An 18,534-nucleotide genomic window follows, 5' to 3' on the forward strand; every position below is an offset into this window, starting at 1 on the left:
CGAGATGCACAGATCAAGTTGAAAGAAAGTCAGTGAGTGGAGGGGAAATATTGGCTGAGCGTGTTGATGACCTGACCTTGTAGACGTCTCCATAGGTTCCTCCTCCCACACGCTGCAGGATGTGGTAGTCCTCCTCTGGGTTCCTGGTGGAGATGTGGAGGTCCGGGCAGTGCTGGAGGTCCATGATGCCTCTGTGCTGAGTGGGAGCACAATAAGCCTCTTCCTGTTTGTCAGCCTGAGCTCAGCGCGCTCTCAGTGCAGGTTTCCTGTGTGGGCGGAGCTACATGGTTGAGCAGTGCACAGGTGTGTCCCACGCTGATGCTGTCTTACTGGTATGTGACGTGTTGATCTATTCATAAGAACAAAATCATTTAAACCATTTATTTATTGGTTTATTTGGTCGGGACAGTGCATGTTAATGAACATACATGGGTCTCATGCAGGGGCGTAGCACAAAATTCTGGGCCCTGGGTACAAACTATCTTGGTGGACCCCCCCCCCCCCCCCCCCCATTTAAAATTCACATTTCATATTCTATGTTCTTTGACCACATAACAGTGGTTTAGTGGTTTGACAGTGCAGGTCATTTATATTCTATTATAACTTTATCATATATACCTTAACTAAGTGAAAAAATGGGTTGGCCAAAAAGTGCTTCATATACAAACACAGATCCAATCCAATGGGTACTCAGTTCATGGTTTGTTTTATTGTTTGTTTTATTGTTTGTTTGTTTGTTTGTTTGTTTGTTTGTTTGTTTGTTTGTTTGTTTGTTTGTTTGTTTGCTTCAAGTCAGTGTTTGACTTGAAATTGCATCTGATTTGGCTTCAGTTACAGAAACTGAATAACCTTTAATCCTGTAGTGACATAGATATTTAGATTAAGGTGGAATATTCTACTTTCATTGGGCCAGTTGAAATGGCTAGTTTTAGGTAGAGCATAATGATTATTAGCATCACATTAAACAGGAGGGCTGCACCAGGGACATGGGATATTTGTGCTGAGAATAACACATGTGTGACTTTAAAATAGGCATTAAAATGCAATTTTACAAAAAAGTGATGATACTATGATGTCTCTGTGGCCCACAGGCCTGAACAAAAATCTCAAGGGCTTCAGTCTGGTTTAGTCTCACCATATTTGAAGCCAATACCTTTAAGTGTATTTTCATTAAATTGTTGTTGTAAAAAGCTATGTTGGAATAGGCTAAATGGCTCGAGCTCCACCTTTCACTAGAACCAGGTTGACTTGTCCCCAAAGCTGCACATTTATCATGTGAGTCTCCAAATGTGCACGGCTAATTAGCATCATTAATTTGGCGAAAATAGCGTGCGCGACCTGTGGCTTTGTCCCTGTATTGGCCTGAGGCTCAATTACAATAAATATGAGGAAAGAGAAACTTTAGAGGTTAGAACGAGGAGAGAAGGAGCTCTGTCTCTGTTTCTGTCTCTGCACCTGCACCATCCTCTTCTCAGCGCAGGCAGAGGCAGGACTCACCTCACCTCATGTTTAAGTGTCATTTATGACAAGAAAGTTGCATCTAAGCTCCGCTAGAACAGGCTAGTGTTAAATAAAAGCACATTAGAGCGAGGCCAGACTGATATGTGTCATCGCTCTGTGTCATTACATTACAGAGTCCACCTCATCAAGTCACTGCTGAGCTGAAGCTGGTGCTGAACACCGGTGTGTGGGCTGAACCATTTGGCACATTTTTAAAGGGGTGTCAGGGCCCTGAGATATTATCAATCATTATTGTTTGTGCAAAATTCTGTGTAGCCACAATTGTATTTTAGCCCGGTTGTGTTCAGTTCTTATAGTATCAATTATGAGGAGACTTAGAAAGTACAATACAGAACGCTTTCTGCAGCATTTTTGAGGGCCCCTACCCTGCTCTGGGCCCTGGGTACTCAGTACCCTTTACCCCCCCAGTCCGACGCCCCTGGTCTCATGCATGTAAACAAGCCACACGGATTGTAGCCTTGGGCTAATTTCCATCCGTCGTCCCCCATGCGCACTCTCAAACACACTCTCATCGCCATGTTTACATTTTGAGTTGATTATCCAGTCAGAAAGAAGAATAATCCCAAACTTCCCCTTTCACTTCTTCATATTAGATCCTGTGGCTAAAACCAGTTTGATATGAGCATGAAACAACTCACTGTCACTTCCACAATCCCAGCACCTGTCCCCAGTCATGTTGTCCCCAAATGGAATTTTGCTTGCAGCATTCTTCTCAGACATCCAGAGAGAATCAGTTATGACACAGACACAAAGCCGTGTTCAGGCCACGCACAGAAACAGTGAGTCGTTGGTGCTAATGGACAGTTGTGCTCATTCCCCCAGTTTTTAATACAGCGTATTACCCTGTCAATATCAATATTTAAATTTGTATCAGCTTTAAACATTATAATAGAGTGTTCGGGGAAGAATGACATGACCACTGGGTCATGATTTTGCTGATATAAGTGTTATTCCTCTACGACCTTGTTACTATCTTGTTTTATGTGCAAACTCTTGGAAACATCCAGACTTCCATCAAATGCTTGCTTGATGTTACATGTCATTTTTACTCTGACATTGATCAAATAAAGACTTCTTCGAACAGATACATTCTTGAGTTTTTTATGTCCCGGAGTGGAGAGGAACTCACACCCCCTTTAACGGGGGTGCTGGCGGAGGGACGATTTTTTCACTGTAAAAAGACCAAGGGCCGAACCTGCCAATTTTAGCCCAAAGGAAAGCACCATTTCCTACAAATGCCAGCATTGTCTGTATATGATTATGGCCATACCGTTAAACGATACCACTCTGGTATCGGGAAAAAAAGTTCAGGTTCTACTGATATCTAAAGCAGGCACATAAAAAAAACAGGCTTTGATACTGTTAGTCAAATCATTGAAATCAAATGATTTGTTTTTACCTTTTTTCCCTCAATTTTTTCAATTTCTTGTTCATGTTTGCCCCATTTCACACAATCTTTTTCCTTTACTTTTTTTTCACATTTTCCTCGTTACTTATTTTCCCAAATTAATTGCCTATTTTTGCCCCTTTTTTCCCCCAAAACAATTTTAACACGATTTTATTTTTAGCCACATTTCCCCCAAAATGATTCCCCATGTTTCACATGTTCTGTTTTCTGGTTCTGGACGACACATATTTTAGTATAGATATTGGATAAAGCATCATTCAGACACTGAACAGTACACAGCCCTTTTATACATGACCTAATTGTTGGTTTTTTGCTTAGAAATTTTGAAAAGATTTGACTGTATTCTGCACATTTCTCGAGTATTCAAACAGGCATTTGACCTCTGATTTGTGTAATAATGTCATCTCCAAAATCATTCAAAAAATCCTGAGGGCCAGAGCTTCTATGCTGGAGGGCTGGATTTGGCCCTCGGGCCTGACGTTGCCTTCCCCTGCTCTACATGCACCACCCCTATGGCATCCATGGCCCTGCTGGTGAATGGCCGTCCAGGGCACTATGAGGCAAGATGTGGGCGTGTGACGGTGCGATATTGCCTTGTCTCGTGGTTAACCATCTGCAAGCAATTCTTAAACTAACACTTTTATTTAGATTTAGGTGGGCCAGTCGCGGCTGTCTCGTTACCGTTGTATTTTGTTTTGTAAGCCTGTTAATGGACATTTGCAACTCAAGCTAATTTGTACAAGCTGTGTTAAAATGAAAAGCAGACATGAACTAACTAATGTGTACAAATTGTGAGTCAAATGAAAACTAATGTGACCTGTGTAACGAGTGTAACGAAAGCTGTGAAATGAAATGTCTGTCTACTGTGAACAAAAGTATGAAACAAGAATCCGAAAACATGAAAGTAAAACATAGAAATAAACTGATTGTTTAAGGAACATGCTGCCTCTGTCCTTTTGGTTCGAACCTGTGTGCCTTAAAGGAACAGGCCACCGTTTTTACATACTGAGATATGTTCTTACCTGAGCTGAGACGAATCCATGTGTACCTGTCTGGTCTTCACGCGTGCCCTCTGTCATGTAAACACAGCACAGACTGCGTTAGCATTTAGCCTCTCCTCCTCTTCTCCTTCTGTCGAGGTGAAGATAGAAGCTACCGAGCTCTTCCACGTTTTCCCTATTTAAATATGGTTACGTGAAGTGTTACACTATAAAGTACAATTATACAAAATTAAATATCACGTTCCCTTTTTATCCGCTTAGAAAATCCACATTGTTTTATTTTGTGTAATTATACTCTATAGCATTGGTTCTCAACCTTTTGGAGCCGCGACCCCCATTATAACAGGTAAAGGGGTTCGTGACCCCCCACCCAGGTCACACCATGAGAAACAGGAACATTAGACTATACATAATTCTTAAAAAACAAAGAAAAAAACGGCTGGAATATAATTCAGCAAATTCTAACAAATAATGGCACTCTGGTAAAATACCAAACACATGCTACAGTAAAACATTACATTATATGCTAATGAAAATATGTATGTTTTATCTAAATGATCTGGCGACCCCCCAAATTTGTCTCGCGACCCCATTGGGGGTCCCGACCCCCAGGTTGAGAACCACTGCTCTATAGTGTAACACTTCACGTATCCATATTTAAGTAGGTGAAACGTGGAAGAGCTTGGTAGCTGCTATCTTCACCTGGTTTGGAGTTATAGAGAAGAGGCTAAATGCTAACGCTGTCTGTGCTGTGTTTACGTGACTGAGGGCACGCGTGAAGACCAGATAGGTACAAATGAACTTGTCTAAGCTCAGGTAAGAACATATCTCAGTATTTACAAACGGTGGCCTATTCCTTTGAGGCACATTTTTCCCTAGGCTTAACCCTAGGCTATTTTTCATCCATCACAGGTACACTGTAGCAACTGGCTGGACAGAAGCCAATATGAAAACTAATTTAGTGCTGCCAAATGAATTAAGCCCAGTCTGCTCTCCCCAACTCCTCACACAGCAGATCAGATCAGATGATGCATTGGTCCACTTGGGCTCGACTCGATGCGTCTGTGACAGGGGAGATGCTGAGCTGACCGTATGCTTTATCGGCTATTCTCGGGTTGGATTTAATTTCACATAATTTACAATCATACTGGAAAAAAACAGAACAAACACTGACGCTCCGCTGTGGTCAATTCCCACGGAACGTTGGCACCCTCTTGTGGTCTGGTGTATATTACATGCAAAAAGCAAAATGGCCCTGGTGCAGACATGCGCATGCGCACAGGGAGGGTATAATTACGCCCTCTCTCCTCCACACCTGCGGCTAGCCCTCCGATCGTTTGGTTTGTGCGAGACCCGCCCCCGCAGGGCCTCTGTCCGGGTCCACCGACAGAAGGTTCCTGCGCACTGGGGTTCCAAACACAGGCTTTATACTGAAGAGAAGTGAAGACTGAAGAGGACTGTAGAGGACAGAAGAGGACAAAAGAGGACAGAAGAGGACAGAAGAGGACAGAAGAGGACTGAAGAGGACAAAAGAGGACAGAAGAGGACAGAAGAGGACTGAAGAGGACACAAGAGGACAGAAGAGGACAGAAGAGGACAGAAGAGGACACAAGAGGACAGAAGAGGACAGAAGAGGACAGAAGAGGACAAAAGAGGACAGAAGAGGACAGAAGAGGACTGAAGAGGACAGAAGAGGACAGAAGAGGACAGAAGAGGACAGAAGAGGACAAAAGAGGACAACAGAGGACAGAAGAGGACTGAAGAGGACTGAAGAGGACTGAAGAGGACACAAGAGGACAGAAGAGGACTGAAGAGGACTGAAGAGGACAAAAGAGGACAGAAGAGGACACAAGAGGACAGAAGAGGACAGAAGAGGACAGAAGAGGACTGAAGAGGACAGAAGAGGACAGAAGAGGACAGAAGAGGACTGAAGAGGACAGAAGAGGACTGAAGAGGACAGAAGAGGACTGAAGAGGACAGAAGAGGACAGAAGAGGACTGAAGAGGACACAAGAGGACAGAAGAGGACAGAAGAGGACAGAAGAGGACTGAAGAGGACAGAAGAGGACAGAAGAGGACTGAAGAGGACAGAAGAGGACTGAAGAGGACTGAAGAGGACAGAAGAGGACAGAAGAGGACTGAAGAGGACAAAAGAGGACAGAAGAGGACAGAAGAGGACTGAAGAGGACACAAGAGGACACAAGAGGACAGAAGAGGACTGAAGAGGACAGAAGAGGACAGAAGAGGACAGAAGAGGACTGAAGAGGACAGAAGAGGACAGAAGAGGACAGAAGAGGACTGAAGAGGACAGAAGAGGACTGAAGAGGACAGAAGAGGACTGAAGAGGACAGAAGAGGACTGAAGAGGACAGAAGAGGACAGAAGAGGACAGAAGAGGACTGAAGAGGACAGAAGAGGACAGAAGAGGACTGAAGAGGACAGAAGAGGACAGAAGAGGACAGAAGAGGACTGAAGAGGACAGAAGAGGACAGAAGAGGACAGAAGAGGACAGAAGAGGACAGAAGCCTGAGATGATCGACGGCGAGAATTATCAAAATGAGTAAATGGTGACAAAAAAAAGTGTTTTCACACATTTCTTTGTAATTTTAGATCATCTTTGGGAGTGAGGTGTGACCGCAAACTTTAGGTGAACTGGCTAGGACGGCCTGTGCGGGTTGTTTGACATATAATTAATGAATACAATGAGGAATGATGACTCATATGTACACGGTTGCAAACATATACATCCGAGAACTCAAGTGGGTGCCGGCCCGATATTGGACCACCCCACGTGTCCTCATATTGGACCACCCCACGTGTCCTCAAATTGGACCAGTTCAGTCCAATGTAATGCAATGTGCTCTCTCCACGCATTAACATGATTAAAACATCTGCACGCATTTCAGGGCTATAATGGCATGAATTAATAAATAAATAGATTAATTAATAAATACATCATTAAATTAAGTATATACTCATTGTACTTGCCATTTGAAACAAAGCATTCATACAGCACATACACTGAGGGACACAAAAGGCATAAACAGCTGGTTACAGGTCAGGATCGTGAATGTGTGTGCTGTGAGTAAGTACGGAAGTATTTAATCCAATTTTTATTTGTTTAGGCCAGATTATACACAGTTTTACATGTGGTCCAATATTGGGATCGACCCGGTCCAATATAGGTCACCGTGTCCCCAAATTGGACCACTTTCAAAAAAATATTTTTGTATTTTACTGCAATAATATAATATTTGAGAAGCTTGTATCTTGTGTGCATAGAGCACTTATTGTAACTCATTCACTGAGGCACAAATGCTTTTGATGCACTTATTATTTTATTATTATTTTTTGTTGTTGTAGTCGAACCTCGGCTAAATTAGCCTTGGCTAAATTAGCAATTAGCCATAAATGTTGTATTACATGTTAAATATAACTACATACCTATCAAATAAATAAATAAATCTGCTATAGATTCATTTCTATTTGCTACACCATTGACTCTACAGTGTCATGTATTACTGAGACATAAAATTTGACTAGTTAATATGTTTCTTTTGTAGATCAGACAGTTACCGAAATCTGCTCAACATTGATGGAAAGTGCCTACCTGACCCATTGACTGAGATAAAAGATGGCTGGTTAGAGGAAGATAGAGGCATGAGTTTATGGCCGCCTACCATGATAACGGACATCTCAGCTTTTCTCAGACTGAAGGACGAAGTTGATCTTGAAAAACGCTTGATGGGGTACTATAAAGAAGGGAAGGCCTACAGCTACTTTGCCTCCAACTTCACTTGTGGTATAAACTATCATGGAATAAGTGATGACGGCCCCTTCTGCTTCCTGAAGTCAGCAAGTGGACGGTCTCAGAGGAGAAATGACGAGGACCACCATATCTGGGTATGCATTCAGAAGCAAAGTGGTCGGATATTGTCTGCCTACTGCTAAGAAAATGTAGATAATTATGTGCTTTAAGCATTTGCTTTTAAGTTGAATTATGAAGTGGATTATGTTTTTAATTCAGTACTACATCATAAGAACATACAACATGACATGTTTTTATTTTATTCGGACTGATGTACATATATTATTTATTTCAGGTTGTCATCGTCATGCAACCATGTAGCAGCTGTTCTGTTCAAGCTGGACTTCGACTGGCAGCAGGGAATCACCAACAAGGCTGTCACCTCTCTCCCGGCTATGTGGACTAAACCTAAGGGCAAGCCAAAAGGTCCAGACGTGATGGAGATAGGGGATTTGGAGGGAGTGGGTGAAGCCCAAATATGGAAAGAAAAATACAGTCATGTTCAACTCATTTGAGCGTTACCGTACAAACTGTCCGTTGGAAAGGCCAACTCTACGCTTCAAACAAAGACTCCTGTGTCATGCAGTATGCTGCACCAATGTCCACTGCAACATATTCTCCAGTGGATGATGTCAATGTGGAAGTCATCGAGGAAGTAGAAACAACAGCCAGTGTGCCAGGACCAATCTCCGTACTCATTTGTCAAGATCTACCTCTTGATATGGGACAGTTTGAAGTTGCAGCCATAGCTCAGGCAACACATGGACAGCATACAAATCCACTGTGGCACAAACAGCGAATAGGCCGTGTCACTGGATCCACAGCCCACTCTGCGCTCGTCTATTTCAGGAAAAAGAAGTCTGGCATGCCGTTTTCCACACACTTTGTTGAGTCTGTAATGGGCAGGAAGCATGTACCAGAAATACCGGCTATTAAGTATGGACATATCAAAGAGCCCGTGGCACGGCAGAACCATATTCGCCATATGCACTCTTTAGGACATAAAACTCTTGACGTGAAAACTACTGGTCTCCATGTTCTGAAGAGCCATATTTTCATAGCACTAAGTCCTGATGGACTCGTGACATGTGATTGCTGCAGTCCAGGAATTCTTTAAATCAAATGCCCGATGTCATTGGCTTCCTCAACTCCGTATGAGACCCCTCCACTTTATTTGAATAAAGATGCAAATGTCAATTCTCACTGAAAAAAACCTCATCACTACTACACACAGGTTCAAGTGCAACTCATGGCGACAGAGTGTAACTACTGCCACTTCTTCATCTACACGCCAAATGGTTTTCATTGTGAGAGATTTTTTCCTGATATAGCATTACATAAAGAGATTCTTGAAGCAACATTCCAATGTGTGATTGGACCTGAACTTCTCTATCCTCCTTCAAATGCACTCACACCAGACCAGCCAGTTGCTTCAACTTCAGCAGCTGGTTCATCACGTGCAGCACAGGAAAACAGTGAAATTGCAAAGAAAAGGAGCAATTCCAGAATGACAAAGGACATAAAGATGATGAAACTAGTGAAAAAGCGCTCTCAAAAGAGAAACACACTGGCAAGCCAGTTTACTTGTGTGAGGTCTGCAAGAAGATCTGCAAAGAAAGTGAAGAAATGACAGAAAAAGACGATTATAGTGTCGAGTGTGATCGTTGCTCAACGTGGCATCATTGGGGCTGTGTAGGTTTTGATGTAGGAATTATAGACAATCACTGGGTGTGTTTATGGTGTTCTGATATGTGAATTGTGAGTTATTGGACTGGAAGGCTCTCTGTTTTCTAAATCTTCACAATGAAGCGTTTAATAACAATTTTCAACATTTCTCCATAGAACTTCCACACACAGAAACTTTTGTAACTTTTAAGGCCTTTCTCAAAACATCTTCACTTTAGTTACTCCAACAGACATCCAACTTTACAGTCTTGTACTGAACAACATTCTGAAGGCTTGTTCAGTGGGATGTTTTAATATTTAATCTCTACCAGATTTGTCACTAATATATTAACATATAAAACCATCAATTTAAATCTATTATGATTGATCCATTATGATTTCATTGCTGAAAATAGTTTGTCGCTGAACAAACTTGGCCATATTTATACATGAAGTGTCAAATTTTTACATGAAAACCAACATAAAATCTTGCAGTACTTTTTCCCCTCATATTTATGACAGCAATATACAGCAAATGTTTCTAATTAAAATCACAAAAAGTATTTTTTTTTTCCAAATTTACAGATTTTCTAAATTTTACAAACAACAGAGTATTGATTTTAGATCCATTTTATTAAAGCACAAGTCCTGACTGCATGCTACTTCTGAATGAGTGGTGGGCGGAGGTTTGATAAGGCAGCACAGGAACTGAAAGGGTGGCAGAGCTGATTTGGGGGTGGTCAGCATCACATTAAAGCCAGGTGGAATGTCACTATACATAGGATCACACACAACACGAGCTGAAATTTTGTTAGTGTAGAATTAATTAAAGGCTAATTTAGAATGCTTAGTTTTAGAACTTAATATTATACTTACTCTTAGGGAGTAAGTAACAGGGGGATTGTAAGGATTCTAACGAAATCTGAACAAGCCTCTGACTCATGCTTTGCTCACACGCTACAAAACAAGAAGACCATGTCACTGAGATGAGATGATAGACAATGGTCCACACCATCATCACTCTGAACATAACGCAAAGTACAGATAATATACAAACACATAGACACAAACAACTGACTCACTGATAGGCCTCACCCTCTCTGTGTGGAGGAGTGCAAGACTAGGATAAAAGGAGACTGTCAATGGAGGTCTGGACTTCACTTCTTCTCTCTCTCTGACGTCACCAGCTGGTTATACTACTTTGTAACTAGGAACAATGGCAATAAAAGCCTTATCTTTGAGACAACTTCTATCTCCATATCTATCATATGACTGAAAGTCCTTTCTACTGGTCAATATCACACAAATGTTTTTGAATATTGTCAACACTTTCTGACACTTCTACGTGAAATGATTACACCTAAGTTCACATGTGCTAACAGAGAAGACATGGAACTTTGTGAAAGCTTTTGTTTCATGTGACTAGACCCAGTAATAACAGATAGTAGCCTAAACCCAAGTTGAAAAATCTGCATTTGACAGTTACCATAATTACCCAGCATGGAATGCTACCTGCCCTCCACCTCAATTTTAAACTTGGCTATTGGGAATGTTGTAAAGTCACGCTATCTATCTATTATTTCTGTATATTGAATTAGTGATCAAATCGCCAGTGGTATAACTTTATGGTGATATTGTGATACAAGTTCTGTAATGGTATAACTTGAAAACTGCAAACCTGGTTTCCAATCCAGTCTGTTTACACGGCGAGTTATTGGACTGGAAGGCTCTCTGTTTTCTAAATCTTCACAATGAAGCGTTTAATAACAATTTTCAACATTTCTCCATAGAACTTCCACACACAGAAACTTGTGTAACTTTTAAGTCCTTTCTCAAAACATCTTCACTTTAGTTACTCCAACAGACATCCAACTTTACAGTCTTGTACTGAACAACATTCTGAAGGCTTGTTCAGTGGGATGTTTTAATATTTAATCTCTACCAGATTTGTCACTAATATATTAACATATAAAATGTATTCCATAAAATGTAATTACACAAAAATAAACAATGTGGATTTTATAAGCGGATAAAAGGGGAACTATATTGTAATAGAAGTAATAATAATAATAATAATAATATAATAATAATAATAATATTAGTAATAATGCGATATTGGAGTTTAATGATTTCAAACATAGGTTCAACCTTGAATGCACTTTTAAAACATACTCCAATGTACTTAAAGTGATTCCTTCTGCTCTACTAAACATGATAAAATCAAATCTACAATATTCAACTGCAACACCTGCCTCTCCTGCTTTATTTATTGAAGATGATAATTTCTTCGATATAAAATGTAATAACTACATTTAAGATCTTCATTAACAAATACATATTTTCCCCTCCCTGTGAAAAGGAAAGTATTATCTCCAAATTGGTCAAAAAATGAAAACTGCATAACAAGATCCAGATATTTATCATTTCCAATCCTACCTAAAAGGAAAGAAGTGCACTTTAAAACCATGAATGATGTATACCCTTGTAAAGATTATTTAAGAATTAGATGCCAATTTCAAGATAACGTGTGTAAATTTTGTCAAATTGATATCGAATCTCAAGAACATTTATTTTATGAATGTAGCAATGTGAGGAAATTTTGGGTTGATTTATATAATTGGTTGAAGGTAAAGAACAATGTACCCATGTTAAATTTGGTGTATTCATGAAAGATAAAAAAAAAAAAAATAGAATATATGTGTAGGTGTAGATTCCTGAATGTAAATCCCAATTTTGTTCCTTTTAAAAAATGAACTGATGTCCTTGTATAAGTCTGTTAAAATTCTAGAGTGTAAAAGTGCCTTAAAACTATGTGAAAAATGATCTGTATATATGAGCTGATGTCCTGGTGTTATTGTAACACAAATGTTTCTTTATTTATTTTTGTTTATGTTTTTATGCTGCTTAGATTTCCTTGCACAGCAGTGATTTGTATTGCATTTTTGATTAAGATACATTGGCATTAAGCTCTTTTCACGCAACGTCACGAATCCGCCGTCCGGGCAGTGTATAAGCACTTCCGGACCGCGTTACACCTAATGGCACAAGTGGAAAGTATGTTATCATAGGCTATACATGTATAAGTTATACATGGCGTGGGGAGTAAAATGACAGAAGAATAACTGTGTGATGATAGAGAAGTGAGTTTGTCCAGAAGCTCTAGTTGTGTTGTGATGCTAACAGCTGCTGATTTGGCAGCAGCGGTTGTAACCGAAAGTGTGGTCTGGTCCGTGAATATTAAAGACCGGACCATTATGGACCATGACTTCTAGGGGCGCTGTGCACTGGTCCTAGTGGTCCGGACCAGTCAGGGACTCGAACCAGTGGTCCTTGATGCCTGTATAAGGCAGAAACCAGTCATAAGTACCAGTCATGGTGCTGCCGATCACGTGGATCACGTGGGTGCTGCTCTGCTCAGCCAAGCTCAGGCGAATTTGCTCTAATAACAAAATGATTCAAGAACTTGTAAAGCCACCACCCCGTTCCGGTTCATAACATTAATCCATGTGGGACTGCGCAACTGGCGGAAGCGGTTCTGCTCGTAGGGCTCCATAGGTAGAGCGCCGGGCTCACGCGTACAAGGTCATGTCCCCACCTTTTTCTTTTTTTTTTTGACTGGGAACCCACTGGGAAAAACATTAATTCTGATCCAGTAAATAAATGCATTTTTGTAATTCAGTTTATTTGGACATTTTAAAAACTGCACGGTTATCAATGATGCAAAGAGTCATTATCATAAACCGTAAAATGCTTCTGTGTTTTGAAACCAAATATGACACTTCAAATCATACTCGAACCATGAACCTTCGACATTGCAGCCGGAATATCTGATATGATCCTCAGAATGTCAGTATATATTGTCTATAATCGTAATGAGTAAAAAAATTTTTTTAAAGATCATTAATGTCGCAAGTTTGCGTATTTCAGTTGGTTGGAATGAATATAGAGCAATGTTTGAAACAGATGATGTCGAAAACCATCCAGAAAAAGAATATGAAAAAATCTTCCCAAAACAAATAGTTTTCCTCAAAATGAATGAGAAATACTGATATAGACCTATCAGGACTCCACTCCTGCCACACATAATACACAGGACCATTACTTCAGCCCAAAGACCATTCGACGGACCTAGAGACCATCTCAGTGACCACCAGGGACAACTCGGACAGTGCACAGCGCCCCTAGAGGTCATGGTCCGTAATGGTCCGGACCGGTCTTTAATATTCACGGACCAGACCACACTTTCGGCTACAACCCCCTCTCCACAACTGGTTGACAGAACCTGTCATTGAAAGCGGAATTGCTCCATCCCATATATGATATTCTTTGACCCGCCGTATTGCTCTTTCAACCACAATTCTCAGCCGGGCAATGGCCTATGTCTTCAGAGTGTCCTCCAGGCTCAGTTGACGGCACCTCTTCAGTGGAGGAATGATTAGAAATACTCCAACTTCAGCCAACATCTTCTCAATCCAGAATCCTTTATCTGCCATCACTCCATCACCAGGTTCAAGTAACAGCAAAAGCTTTGATCGTTTTGTTATCTCTACATCTGAAATTGATCCTGTGTATAATTTTGACACAAATGTTACATTGCCAGACGGATTAACCCCAATTAGACCTTTAAACGTTGTGTAGTTTTTGTAATTTGAAAAGGTTTCAGACTGTAGTGTTAAGGAGGAAGCACTCTCACATCGGATTTCAGTACAGTCAATTGTCATCCATGTTGGCAGAGAACCCAGCACTTGAAAGAGATACTGTAGTTGGTCCACGTTATTATTATGCGACTCACTGTTGACAAATTGACATCAAAAATTGTAGACAGCATCTTCTCTTTAAGGCCAGCAGCAACCCGACAGAGAAACAGGAACAACTCGTCAATAAGGGGAAGCTTTCGCTGGGAGCTTGGGGTTTCAGTTGCCGATTGCTGAGCTTTTGTCCAGTGCACAAGCCTCGAAGCAGAAGGGTAAACTGATTCCCAAAATATATCAAAAACCTCTTTGGAAGGAAATCGACAAAAAAAACGATAGTCCTCATCAGTCACACAGAATTTATAAATGAGAGGCTGCTGTTTTTGAATGGTCAGTTCCTGTATTTGATGTTCAAGCATTATCACTTCAAGCTCCAAGTCCTTTATTTTCATTGCAGCACCGTCTAGTTTACCTAAGATGACACATAAGAAATTACACATCTCTACAATTCTACTTGGTTTACATTTAGACTCAATTTAAAAATACTCACAAGGAGAAGGACACACGGCGTAATCATGGTCCTCTGCAGCTTTATTTTCTCCTGTTCCTTGTGCGCTGTCCTCTGTTCCAAGTGCTTCCACACACTCATTAGGTACTTCACAACACACACGTTTTGTTGGTCTTTGATACACATCTCCTATATTGGTTTGAACAAGTAACCCATCACATTCTGTCTAAATAACAGTATGTTCTAATATGGACAATACATGCAGAATTATCATACAGATTCTTCATTCATTCTTCAACATTGTGCTTTTATTGCCATATTATGAAAAAGCTGGTTAAAAATTGGAAGCATCTTGACAAGTAAAAGAAGCAAAGTCAAAAATCAAAAGAATTGGTGGGGCAACATGGCAAGGTAAAAAGTCAATGTTGACTCAATGTAAATCTCTTCCATTAGTAGGAAACTGCAATATCCTTTCTTACCCCAGCTATTCCAATGGAATCTGGAGGGAACCACTTCTTTTTTGAGGACAGTCAGGCCACTTTTTGTTTTGTACAGCTCTTCCGGTTTAAAATGAAAGCTGCACACATACAGTGCCTCTCGAAAGTATTCATACACCTTGAACTTTTGCACATTTTGTCATGTTTACAACCCTAAACATAAAGATTTTAATTAGATTTTTTTACTGAACGTTCACACACAAGTAAAAGACAACTGTGAAGTGAAAGCAAAATGATACATGATTCTGTTATTTTTCAAAAAATAGAAAAGTGAAAACATTTTAATTAGCACATTTGACTTGAATTTTACCCCTCCTGGAACCGCCACCTTAACGTGGTGGAGGGGTTTGAGTGCCCGAATGATCCTGCGAGCTCTGTTGTCGGGGGCTTCGTGCCCCTGGTAGGGTCTCCCATGGCAAACAGGTCCTAGGTGACAGGTCAGACAAAGAGCGGTTCAGAAGCCCCTTATGAGAGACCAACAGGCCCGGTTAGAATCGTGAGGCCGTCCTTCCGTGGACCCACCACCTGCAGGAGGAGCCATAAGGGGCGGGTGCAATGTGATTTGGGCAGCTCCAACAGCTGCCCCCACGACCTGGAAACGGAAAAGTGGAAAAAAATGGATGGATGGATGGACTTGACTTTTAATCAACTTTTAGGAGGGATATAGGGAGCACTACCACAATAATAATAAAAATTTAAAAAGGCGTAACACGGTCCGGAAGTGCTTATACACTACCCGGAAGGCGGATTCGTGACGTTGCGTGAAAAGAGCTTAATAGATGTGTTTAAAGGATCTGTATCATGCTATTTTAGCCATTCCAAAGTTAAGTATAGGCATTTACATGAATGATTGTACCTCTACCGCGATGGAGCACTCATTTTTGAGATAAATATAAGTGTTTTCTGGAGGTATTTTTCAAACCCGGAAAACACAACGCTTCGATTCAGTTAACTCCGCCCCCTCTCTCCGCACATATAACTTTACCGTAATATAAATAAACAGCAATAAGTGAAGATACTTCACAATGCAGTTATAAGGAGTTGACATCTGCAACACAGCTTCATAAATGGCTAACACACATGCTAATATGCTAACACACAAGCTAACACGCGTTTGGACTGACTCACCGCTCTGGTCCATCGCTGTTTACATTGTGGGACTCGCGTTGGTTATAAAAGTTAATCCACTTTGATTCTGGCGAAGGTTCACCAAACATCCATCAGTGACAGTCACAGAAAAACAATATTTTGGCTGATAGTCGCTGAATCCCGGAGAAAAAACAACTTGACGGGAGTGGCCTCTTCTTTAGGAAGTTTGAATCATAGACTGTATAGTCCTGTCCACGTAGCCAAATGCGCTTCTTTGTGACATTATCGTTAGGTAAGAATAAAGAACAGGTGTGTTATAACGAGCTCCATCTTCAGCTGCAGCACAAACATGACTGATCTGTTCAGACGCTCAGGGATGTGTTTGTTTTGGCCACAGCTGACCTGGAAGCACCTCGGGCACATCCTTTTTTTTTTCTTTTTTTTTCTTTTCCTTTTCCTTTATTTATTTATTTCTTACAACAGAAATAATGAAAAGGGTGGTTTACAAATTAAAATCAGACCATAAGCATAGAATTAAGACATTACATTACAGATGCCGAGCACTTCCGTTCCGCTGTGACGTCACAACTGAGCAGGTCAGTCGTTCACCAGGAGAGGGCGGAGCAGCTGCTCAGAGAGCAGGATTCAGGAGGATTACTGAGAGCTGCGTGAATGAAGCCACAAACCACTCTGGGGTGTTTTTGATAAGGAAATAGCATAACAACATGGCTAAAAGCTCTAAAAAGTCGATTTTGCATGATGTAGGACCTTTAAGATGAGCGAGGCTCTGCAGGTGGCTGCAGGCGGCTGGAGCGCCTTGGGGCGGCGAGCGAAGTTGCTTTTCTCCGCCTCACTCGGCTGGCTGAACTACAAAGGCCAAAGGGATTGTGGGAAATGAAGTGCTGTAAACATGTTCGCTGACAGAGGACTGACAGATGATTGGATATGAGTTGTGTTTAGATCAGAAACAAGTTGCCCTGACGCTCCGCGGCCTCCTGCCTCATCTTTTCTCATCACAGAGATCTACTTTGATCTGCAGAAATGCTTCACAGGCTTCATATATGACAGAAAGTGCCGTGTGTTCAACATTTGGCCGACATTTAAATAAGCATAAGTTTATTATTCTAATCCTAAGCTGTAAGAGGAGAGTCTGTTATTTTTGCTCCAGTGATGGGGCATCAGTCTGTTGTGTGGGAGAAGCAGAAATGTGGTCACAAACTTTAAAAAATAGTTTTATTCACAAACTATTTCTAACAAACGGGAGGCGCTGCGTGACCTGAGGCTCCTCTCTGTTCTCGGGGCTGAGATGTGTCTGACTTGATTAGAGGCGCCTTTCTCCGCCCTCGGACGCCACCGCGCAGTAACGTGGTTACTCCGCGAAGTGCATTATAACCGTCTAATGCACGGCTCCTCGTTGTTTAATCCGCTTATACCAGGGTCCCACAAACGTAACATTTATAATAAATGTTTTTTTCATTTACTAAAGTCACTAAATATGCCAGACTACGGGACTATTTTGTGTGGGTTATTAGCCGGTCACTGAAGGCTCGTCTCAGAGCGAGTCATTCTCCGCAGCTATTACGAGGCCTATGGTCTAAGTCTGCAATTGTAGCTATGACCGATAAACTGGATCTGCTAAATATATTTAATATTTGAATGGAATTTCTTTCAAATCCTTGCAGAAATGTTATTATTTTATTCAGGCCAAAATGTTCAAAGAGTAGCCTAAGACATATCCAACCAAAACCAATATATAAACAGTTTCCTGACCTCTGTTATTCATAAAACAGTTATTTTTGTAAGCATTGATTCACATTTTATTATATGATTTGACACGTGACATGACGCAGCCGCTCGCTCCGGAGGCCGTTCCATTTGAGCTCAAAGGCGGCGGTGAGAGGACACTCCTCTCCGTTCAGGAGGAGCCACCACCGAGGACGTCAACGAAGTGGCCAAACGGAGGACGGATCCTCTCAATTGAGAAACAGCCTATATATTTCTATGCACCACACTTAACAGGTGTGTGTTACACCGGAGAGCAGTCCCACGAGCAGCACACCAAACAACTACAGTTCCACGTTTACTTAGGAGCACCTAAGTGTTAATTTCAACAACTTTATCGTCATATAGACATGTATTAATGAAAAAGAAAGTGACAGTGAGACTTAATATGATTTTATTGGGAGAGGAAAAGTTCTCACTTGTGAGTTTGAAGAAGCTAAATTATATAATGTAAATACGACATATATGAATCTGAATTACTTTGTTGACTCATAAGAGAACCTTTTATTTATTTAAAAGTATGATCAGTTGAACTTGTGAATTTTTCCACATTATGGGCTGTGCAG

General features: G+C 41.0%; 1 protein-coding gene across 6 annotated transcripts in view; it reads right to left on the minus strand.

Annotated features, from left to right (window-relative positions):
* map4k1 (mitogen-activated protein kinase kinase kinase kinase 1) overlaps window positions 1-347 on the minus strand; it is a 49,443-nt gene extending 49,096 nt beyond the window's left edge. For 5 of the 6 annotated variants that reach the window (XR_013793011.1, XR_013793012.1, XM_079559437.1 and 2 more), the window contains exon 1: window positions 77-347. Coding sequence is in view for 4 of the 6 variants with exons in the window: in XM_079559437.1 (XP_079415563.1) it covers window positions 77-184 (108 nt within the window). In the remaining 2 variants the exon portion in view is untranslated. The remainder of the gene's footprint in view (window positions 1-76) is intronic. The other variant, XM_079559440.1, reaches the window with a different exon arrangement.
* Between the last annotated feature and the right edge of the window lie 18,187 nt (window positions 348-18,534).

Source organism: Gobius niger (genome assembly GCF_951799975.1).
Source record: "Gobius niger genome assembly, chromosome: 1".
NCBI lineage: Eukaryota > Metazoa > Chordata > Actinopteri > Gobiiformes > Gobiidae > Gobius > Gobius niger.